Source organism: Apaloderma vittatum, unplaced genomic scaffold (genome assembly GCF_000703405.1).
Source record: "Apaloderma vittatum isolate BGI_N311 unplaced genomic scaffold, ASM70340v1 scaffold35602, whole genome shotgun sequence".
Classification (NCBI taxonomy): Eukaryota; Metazoa; Chordata; class Aves; order Trogoniformes; family Trogonidae; genus Apaloderma; species Apaloderma vittatum.
In genome coordinates, this window is record NW_009702749.1 from 9265 (window position 1) to 19388 (window position 10124).

Consider the following 10124-nt stretch of genomic DNA (forward strand, 5'->3'; position numbering starts at 1 on the left):
GGGGGGGTGGGGGGGTGGAGGGGAGGGATCTTCCCCCAGTGTCTGAGTTGATGCAGTCTCTGGCTTACAGTGGGAATCTGTCCTCTGCAAGAGGCAATTTCAGGGAAGTATAATGGTCAGTCCCACATCACGCGTGCTCTCGCCAGACGTACCTGGCTCCACCCTACTCCCTTGCCCCCTCTAATGTTGGAGTGTTTCTGTGAATCAGGTGTATCAAGTTGGTGAAGCTGTTAGAGCCACTACATTACAATATGTATCTTGCTTTATTGCCTTTTATACCAGTGTTACACAAATGCATGTATTGGTTCCTCATGCTGCCAGCGGCAGAACTGACTTGTAAGGGAGGCAGTGGGTCAGAGCGTATGGTGGTGTCTTGCCTTGAACCCACAGACCTGGTCCTGAGGGAGGTGCATATCAGAACTGAGCTGTCTTTTTCTGCAGTTTAGCCTTCATGTATATAATATTGCCATTAATTCTACTGGGGGAGGAATTCCATCCAAAAAAACGTTGCCTACAGCTACCAAGCAATGAGTTAGGATTGTCTGTACAGTGTGTTTAGTTTTTATTTTTTAAGAAATCACAGATAGGGCATGTATATGAAATATAAATATATAAATACGATTTTGTATCAAAGTTTTGTAGTTTATGGCAAAACCTGGTTCCGTGGTAGCTAAGTGCAGTCCCTGTAAAGGAATGTTTGTGGCTCATGTAAATGTGTGAATGCATCAAAAATTTGAAGTTTTTTGATATATTTGTGATATTTACCTGCCTTGAGCACTGCAATCTCTCACCCCCTTGGGAAAATCAATGGGAATGTTTGTTGTGAAACTCTTGTCTTCTGTTGCATTTTAAAGTTATTTCCTGTAATTTATTTTCAGTACATGATTAAAAATCAGTTGTGTATATATGAAATGAAATTCGTGCTTATTTTTAAAAGATGTTTGAGTATGTATTCTACTACATAAACTATGTCAAATACTTATCCTGACAATTATATGAAGAAATTGTCTATTGTACTTTATAACTTTCTATTGAAGCTGTTTTTCCTCTCATGCTGGTCTCTGAAAGATGACATCTGTCTAGCTCATATCCCCTCCCTGTATAGGAAAGCTTTCTGGTATTCTAAAGCACGTTTCTTGACTTATTTGCTTGTCAGCTTCTGCCCTCCAACAGCTGTATCATTCTGAAATCTTGTTACCGGCTCTGTTTTCACTCTTGACTAAATCAGTATCAACTAAGGCATTTTCAGATATGTGGAGTGTAAAGGCAGCTAAATAATTAACTGCTGTAGTTTCAGATTGTGTGCAATAGCTGGGTTCTTTTTTTGCATTCCTAAATGGTAAAAATTTCCATCACTGTTTGAGCTTCATCAGTCTCACCTCTCTTGAGTGAGGGAAATCATCTTGCCTAGGATTAAAGCAATTGCACTGTGACTTTTGTACCATAACTGCTGGGGAGTGGTGGTTACCTGTCCTCTGGAGACGAGGGCTCAGCTCCAGGTGAATGATGCTGAAGATGAGGTAGGAATGTTGCATTTTATGATACCTTCTCTCAAACTGTACAGATTAAATACTGTTATTTAAACAATGTAATGCTTTGGTGATGAATCTCTTTATTAGTCAAATGACTGGAGTGACATAAAGGACTTGGAGGGCCATGCTGGCCTTTGGTTCTTGTGTTTGCCAGGAATATGTTGAGGCTGGGCTGTGCCTTGCTTACCCCACAGTGATGCTGAGAGCAGAACTCTGTCCAGAATGGGGACAGGGAAGTTGGAAAGCTTTATCCAGGCTCTACCCTTCTGGTAGAGGACTGAAACAAGGTGTGTAGGGGGGAAGAGCTCCTAAGCACTGTGGCCAGAACTTGCAGAATTTATGCAGAAAACTCCCCCTGATGTTGTGGGAGGGATCAAAAGTAGGAAAAGGGAAGGGCCAAGGTGATTTTTGAGAGAACGAAGTGTGGGAAATAACCAATGAAGGGGATAAAAGGGGCTGGTTGCCCCTCTCCTCGCTGTCTCGAGGCATTAGCAGTGGGTGTGTGCAAGGGTGAGCTACGCGAGCTGCCTGGGGAGCTGGAGCTCGGCATCAGAAGGGGGTGGAAAAGGTGACAAGATAAGATACTTGCTCTTTCTCTTACTTCAGGCAATACTGATAGAACATATTTCTCCAGCTGGCATTAAGGTAAAGTGGCACTCACCCTTGCAAGTGCCTGCTTGGGAGGCAGAAATAGTAATCCAGAGCACTGAGTGATGTGATTTCTGGTTCCAGAAAGGTATAAACAACAGGAAGTTTGTTTTTTGGCTGTCTTGTAATTTTCTTAGACTGGGCTAGGCCACAGATTTTTCCTGTAGATGGCTGATCCTTACAGTCAAGTTAAGGAAACTAAAAGTACATCGGGTAGCATGGCACAGTGATAATGAAAGAGTGGAGAACAGGAAACCCTGTAGTTTAGGAACTTAGATATATACTGTGCTAGCCAAGTATGGTGTTATCTAAAACTTCCCTGCCTATTATGTTATTGGGCTACAGTAATTAAACACAGGTTTGGTAAAACTTCCTTTTTTTTAATTGAAAAACATGGGTGGGAGCAAAGACATTATTTACACAAGTTCCCAAGGGCAGCTCGACTCAAGGACATATGACCAGCAATATGATAAAAGGATGTGGGTCCAAAACAGAATTACGGAGGCTACCAAACAGTACAACTCCCTGGTAAACGTGGACCTTCAGATAAGATCAGCAACTGAAATGAGAGAAAATACGAGTATATAAGTAAGCACGCTGTGTGGAGAGCCACAGTGTGCCTACTGCTGTTCCCAGGTTCTTCCCCATGGGAAGCAAAGATGAGTCAGGCTTGGGAACGAGGCATGTGGCAAAAGAAAGCATCTGGCATTTCTTTTTCAGCTACAGCACACCAGTTCCCAACTGGAGGAGGGCAGCAGCCTTGCTGTGCCTGGCCTGCACTCACCGTTCATGGGCATCTCGTCGATCTGGGTGGAGTAGTACTGCTCGATGTCTCGCAGGATCCGGATGTCGTCATTCTTCACAAAGTTGATCGCTACACCTTTTCGGCCGTATCTGCCTGACCGGCCAATTCTGTGGAGGCAGAAGGAAAGAGAGAGTGGAGCCACGTTGAGGAAGAATAAACCAGCCACCTGAATGCTGAGCTTACCTGTGTATGTAGAGTTCTCTGTTGTTGGGTAAGTCGTAGTTAATGATGAGGGACACCTGGGGAACATCCAGGCCTCTAGCCCAAACATCTGTTGAAATAAGGACTCGGCTGCAAAGAGAAAGGGAAATTTATAGGTGTTCCACCCAGCCGAGGTGGGTGTGAAAGCTGAGAAATCAAGAGTCTCCAGTGGAGGGCATCATCCCCTGCTACTCTGTGTTCCTCCCTGCCCATACTACACTTTGGCTGCAAGGAAAGCTGTCCAATCACCAAACTTCAGTGAAGGCAGGTAGTAACAAGACAGCTTTGATCTTTCAGAAAGAATATGAAGCTTGGCATTTTAAAATCACAGAATCATAGAATGGCCTAGGCTGGAAGGGACCTTAGAGATCATCAAATCCAACCTCCCTCTCACGGGCAGGGACGCCTCTCAACTAGATCAGGCAACACATGGGGACCGAACGGGGATCGAACCCACAACCTTGGTGTTATCAGCACCACGCTCCAACCGACTGAGCTAACTGGCCCCCCAAGTATTTCCCATCTTTGACTTAACTTCTATGTAGCAAATCCCACCCTCTTCAACAAAATAACAGACCAATTCTATGCCTAGAAGTATGAGCATCCGTCCAGGGGAAGGGGCCATCTTCAAATCCTGCAACATCACAGAGGGTATCAGAGATCTTCATAATTTGAGCTGAACAAGGCCTTCAGAGAGGAGAGGTATTATGGGCTTCTGAGGCTTGCTGTCTTCAGGTGCTGGAAGAAATCCTGCCCTGGTGTAGCAGTTCTGTAAGCACCACTGTTTAAGGCACTTACCTTGCACCAGATCTGAACTCTTTCATGATGGACTCTCTCTCCTTCTGTGGCATGTCCCCATGCATGGACGAAACTGTGAAGTTGGCTTCTCTCATCTTCTCTGTGAGCCAGTCTACCTGTGCAGACAGCCAAGCAGCCTGGGTTAGCACTTTGCTCAGGACAGCCAAATGTACTAGCCATGCTTGGAAAATGCTTTCAGAGACGTATGCTGGTAAGGACTGAGAGACACTTCAACAACCATTCTGGAGCTATGGGAAGTAAACAATCTTTGCAAAGCATCTGTTACATTACATGTGGCTCCATGAGCCTTGAAAGGAAAGGAATTAAGGGCATTTATTCAGAAAGTGCAGTTTCATTTGAGGGATTATAAATGATTAGAATAAGCACATTCTTATGTAATCAGTTCTACCTCTCTAAAAAGAAAATTCTGGCCAACTCTATCAGGTCTGCCTATAACCAGTTGTTCAAGCTAGGTGCATCCCCAAACCAAATGTTTAACCTCGGTTCTTACTAAACTGTTCCCCAACAGGGAAACAACCAGTCTTCCTAGCTGGGTTTATCCTAGCACTCTCCTCTGAGCCACCCTCAGAAAGTAACACACCCATCTGATGGCTGCTGTACCTTTCTCTTGGTGTTACAGAAGATGACAGCCTGGGTGATTGTGAGCGTGTCATAGAGATCACACAATGTGTCAAACTTCCATTCTTCCCTCTCCACAGCCACAAAAAACTGCTTGATTCCTTCAAGGGTCAACTCGTCACTGTAGAGAAGAACAACAGTTATACCACACAAGTAGGTGAATACGTACAACGCAGTTAAAAGGGCTGGATGTGCTTCAGTGGAAATCACACCTCTGCCCTGTGTGCTGAGCTGCTGGGCCTACACACAAGTCTAAGTTGTTCTAGAAAGTCCCTGGAGAATCCCGCTCTAAGAAGGGCCTCAAATGTGAACCATGCAACAGAGACTAGAACTGGGGCATCCTCTGTACTCTAGACAAACAGCTTCAATGGGAACCATTTCTCTTCTGACCTTTTTACACTCAAGCTTCTGATGAGACTGAATAAAGGTAAAAGAGGCAGTGTAAGAAACCGGACAAGAGGGAGGCTCCTCCTCTCAGGCTGCCTCTGTTCACTCTTCTTGACTCCTGCTGAGTTCTGGTGCATGAGGACCTCTGATATCACCAGCTACACCCCCGAGGGCATTCAGGATCAGTCAGCTGAAGGCTTTTCTGGCTTGCTATATAATGGCAGGTTAATGGAGAAGTCCTACAAAAATCCTTTGGAGGAGCACAGGAACTGGGTAGGCGGGCAAGATTTCCTGCAGAAGAGACTGCTCTACATGGGAGGATTGAGGGGGCAAGGGGCAGCTGGGCTGAGCAGCAGCAAGCAGAACTGGACAAGGATACAGGCAGAGAGATGAGTCAACCTCTGCTGGAAAACAAGACACGAGGATGTCTGCAAACACCCAGGCAAATTGCAGTGGTGGGAAGGAATGCAGGAGAGACTTTGCACATTTAAATCAGTTAATACTGTAAACCTCCTAGGGCTGGACCAATTCAAAGACCTCCTGTTCTTTCCAAGGAAACTCACTCACCGTTTCACCAGGATGCGAATGGGGTCTGTCATGAATTTGTTGGTCATCTCCAGAATTTCATGAGGCAAAGTGGCGCTGATCAGAACCACTTGTGTAGCTGGAGGCAAGTATCTGTACACATCATAAATCTGCTCCTTAAAACCTGAAAAACAAATCAAGTAGCACAGAACAGTTTTCACATCTTTCTCCCAAATATCCTGCTCTTTCACAATTTGATCCGGAATTCAGTATTAGGCCTACACTACGATATAAACATTAATGAGTGAATTAGTAACTCAAAGCCAGTGTCACATTATTGCTCATCTCGTCCTCATTTTCCCAAACCCACTACAATGTGGCCACGGTACAGAGTGAAGTACGAAAGGCAGCGCTCAAGAATTTGTAACTATTGAAACGGACACTTCAACTAAATCAGACACAGCATAGTAAATAGTTTAACTGTTCCAGCTAGCAAACCCAATTGTTTTTAGAAGCAAGACTGCCAGTTGGAACACCCTGGAATCTCAAAGAGCGGAAAAAAGATGTAAAAGGAAGACAATTTTTTTTACCTTTATTGAGCATTTCATCTGCTTCATCCAAAACCAGCATTTTGATGGCACGAGTTCTTAAACTTCGACGACGAATCATATCTGTAAGATTTCAATTTGTAAGATGAAAAGGCTCTGAAAGCAAGCAGGCCTACACTGCTCTCAGCCTCTGCCAGGACATTTCGGTGGAGCAGACAGGCACTTGCCCTGTTGCCAACAGAGACTGGTGTCTGGCAGTGGAAGGCACATCCAAGGGCCGCAGCATGTCCACCGCACCCTGCCACCAAGGGGGATGCCCCTGCAGCCTGACTAAGGGACCGCTGCATGCAGGGAAGCTCCGAGTGTCCAAGCCATGGGATGCTATTTGCTAACTGCACAGGACAGGCAACCCAGCCTACCCCTATTAATGGCATCTGGATGTGAGAAATGCAAAATTCTACATGAACTTTCTGTCAACGGACTGGGCAATTCCACAACCTGTTCGAAGGAGCCCATGGCTTTGTGCGATCTCCGAGACAGAAATGTATTTGCTATTAAAGTGCTGTCCAAAGCCAGTCCAGTTTGGCAGCTGCTAATTTTTTGGTTTTTCACTTGTGCAAACTAGCTCTATGTTTTCCCAGTGACAAGTGCTGGTGTAAGAAAGTGCTGCCTGTTTCTCAGAGATACAGATATAAGTTTGAAGGCTGTCACTGTCGTAACTGGCATGAACAGTAAATATAATCTTCATACAATGAAAGCAGAAAGTACCAGCTGCAAGTGCACCTGATTTAACAAAGAGATGGCAAGTACACAGAAAAAGTGGAACTTGGACATTTAAGAGGACCTGGCTTCTATCTCTTCCAAGATTCTGAAGTATCTCCTGGGATTGTAGTGTTTTCTTCTACAAAAATACTTTTTGTTTCCATGCCACTATACAAACACCTTAACAATGAAAAGCAAAACATAAGCAGAGAAAATCCAAATGCTATCCCCATTGATTTCTTCCTATTTTTTCCCCCAGCTATTACTACAGTATGTTGTTACCTTGCAAATGGCATCACGATAAATATAATTTTTATATTATATCAAATCTAAGCACATAAAAGTTCCAGGAGGTTCCCACGGCTCAACAGAGGTCTGAAGCTGGAGGTGACGTATCCTCCCACATCTCCTTACCAAACACACGGCCTGGAGTGCCAGCAACGACGTGCTGCCCATAATCGAGTTTTCGGATATCTTCACCCACGTTGGTCCCTCCAATGCAGGCATGACACTGGACATTCATGTAGTCTCCCAGAGCAAGAAGACCCTGTGTTGACACAAAGGAATGGCTTAATTAATTGACCTCTCATGAAGTTTGTATTTGTGAAGAGATGCAGGGCTGTACAGCCACACGGCGTGATTTTTTTCTTTTTCTTTTTTAAAAAAAGATGTAAGCACAAGCAGTTAGAGGGATTTTTTTACATGTCTGTTACCCAAACATCCTCAACAGCAGGCTTTCAAACACTGGGAACTCAGTTACACAGGCACCACAACTGCTTTAAAAGTGCTGTCCTTAAAAATTCAGTTGGGAATTCAGTGCAGGGTCCTATACTTTGGCCGCTACAACACCCTGCAGCGCTACCGGCTTGGGGAGGAGTGGCTGGAGAGCGACCTGGGAGTACTGGTTGACAACTGGTTGAACATGAGCTAGTAAGTGTGCCCAGCTGGCCCGGAAGGCCAATGGCATCCTGGCTTGTGTCAGGAACAGTGTGGCCAACAGGAGCAGGGATGTAATTCTGCCCCTGGGCTCAGCACTGGTGAGGCCCCACCTCGAGCCCTGTGTGCAGGGCTGGGCCCCTCACTGCAAGAAAGACCTTGAGGGGCTGGAGCGGGTCCAGAGGAGAGCAACGAGGCTGGGGAAGGCACTGGAGGGAAAGTCCTGTGAGGAGAGGCTGAGGGAGCTGGGGGTGTTCAGCCTGGAGAAGAGGAGACTCAGAGGGAACCTTATCACTGTCTGCAACTGCCTGAAGGGAGGGTGCAGTCAGGTGGGGTCGGGCTCTTCTCCCAGGCAACCAGTGACAGGATGAGAGGGCACGGCCTGAAACTGCATCAGGGGAGGTTTAGGTTGGATCTCAGGAAGCCCTTCCTCACGGAGAGGGTGCTCAGGCACTGGGATGCACTGCCCAGGGAAGTGGTGGAGTCACCATCCCTGGAGGTGTTTAAGGAGAGGCTGGATGTGGCACTTAGTGCCGTGGTCTGGTCGATGTGGTGGTGTTGGGACATAGGCTGGACTTGATGATCTCAGAGGTCTTTTCCAGCCTCAATAGTTCTGTGATTCTGTAAATGTGTAAAACCTCAGTCTGCTAACCAACGTGGTCATGTAAGCATGAATGGAGATAACGCAGATAAGCACAACAGCTCTTTATCAGAATTTCTTACTCCTTTCAAGAACAGAAAGAAAAAGCAGAAGTTGTGCTTTGAGCTCTGCTGGGCAACACCTCAGAATCAGCCCCAGGCCTTGCGAGTGCTTTACAGATGATTCTTTAATGCTCCTACCTTCTGAATTTGTACAGCCAGCTCCCGAGTCGGTGCCAAGATCAATGCCTGGGTCTCGCGAACCTGATTAAAACATGTGATCGCATGACAGTTAATCACAGGGCAGATACCAAGTATAACTGAAATTACGGATCCCGCAGTACACTGAAATGTCACATCTCAATGACTGATTGCAGAATTTTGTGCCAAACACTAGTGTTTGCAAGAATCAGGACACCTAGAACGCTGCTCTCACACAATGCATTTACACTGTAACAGTCTCTTAATTAAGTTACTGTTGACAAGACAGACAAGCAGTTCTTTGGTAGTTCATTTCCGACTCCAACCTAATTTCTGAAAACAACTGTAAAGTATATACTTGCAAAAGAACAGAAACAAGTATTTTTGTATGTGAACTTCAGATAAAAACACTGCATTGCACAAGGACTCCAAAATAATGTTTTAAAGTGCTACATTTGAAAACTGAGCACTTCACAGAAATTAAACAATAAGCTGACCTTTTAGCTTAGAACACACAATATTTATTTTTATGTCCCCAGGCAGTGACAAGTGAGTAACAATCTAAGCTTTATTTAAGAGGGTACTGGGCAGCAGAAAACTGTAATTTTATTCAACAGCATCTACACATTCAAGCCATACTTAAAAAGCAACTGGACAGACACAATGCTCCTGACTAGAACAAAAGCAAACATTTGTCAATCAAAAATCTACGTCTCATTCTGTGCAATCTGTGCCCACTGTTCAGACAGGTTGCTTATGCTGTTAGAACTGTTTTGGGAACAATTCTGCCTGCTGAGGGATCAACTTAAGCCTCTAATACGTGAAAGATATCAGCTGTTAAAGCAAGTCCTAGAGTTACAAGACTTTATCTGAACTTCCTTTGCCAGGGTGGATTTAACCGTTCAATTGTTAAGAGTCTGGTGAAATTTTGAGTCAGGAATTTTCAGTCTGAGGTTCACCACCCGTAACTGAAAGAAGGCTCTAAAAATTAAGGCTTTTATGATGAAGACTCTACCAATTTAGTCAAGAAACGTTTTTAGCATGTGCTATGAAATTACCTGTATATCCAGGCATTGCAGAACAGAGATGGAGAAAGTTGCCGTCTTCCCCGTTCCTGACTGGGACCTGAGAAACAGATGTGTGGTGAATACTCTGTTTACTTTTTCCCCTTTGAAACTGAAGATGTCTCTATACTTCTCTGGCTTTGCTGGAAAACTTTCCCAAGAGTTTTGGAGCCCTATACATTAACAACACACAGTAACTTCATCATACGCAAACCTAATAAATTCTGACATAAACAGCTTGTCATAGGCTATGTGCAGGTGGCCAGTGGTGTTCCCCAGGAATCAGTGCTGGGTCCAGTTTTGTTCAGTATCTTCATCAACGACCTGGACGAGGGGAAAGAATGCACCCTCAGCAAGTTTGCTGATGATCCAAAACTGGGAGGAGTGGCTGACCCACAGGAAGGCTGTGCTGCCATCCAACGAGATCTGGACAGGCTGG

The 10124-nt window shown here is 45.0% G+C and overlaps 1 protein-coding gene across 1 annotated transcript; it reads right to left on the minus strand.

The window, feature by feature from the left end:
• Window positions 1-2539: 2539 nt before the first annotated feature.
• On the minus strand, window positions 2540-9746 carry EIF4A3 (eukaryotic translation initiation factor 4A3; the record flags this gene model as incomplete). Its single annotated transcript, XM_009864334.1, has 10 exons — window positions 2540-2739; window positions 2965-3092; window positions 3169-3276; window positions 3985-4100; window positions 4606-4744; window positions 5578-5719; window positions 6126-6206; window positions 7260-7392; window positions 8622-8684; window positions 9680-9746. Coding segments are annotated over 10 exons (994 nt in total), but the record flags the coding sequence as incomplete, so codon positions are not given.
• Window positions 9747-10124: the final 378 nt, after the last annotated feature.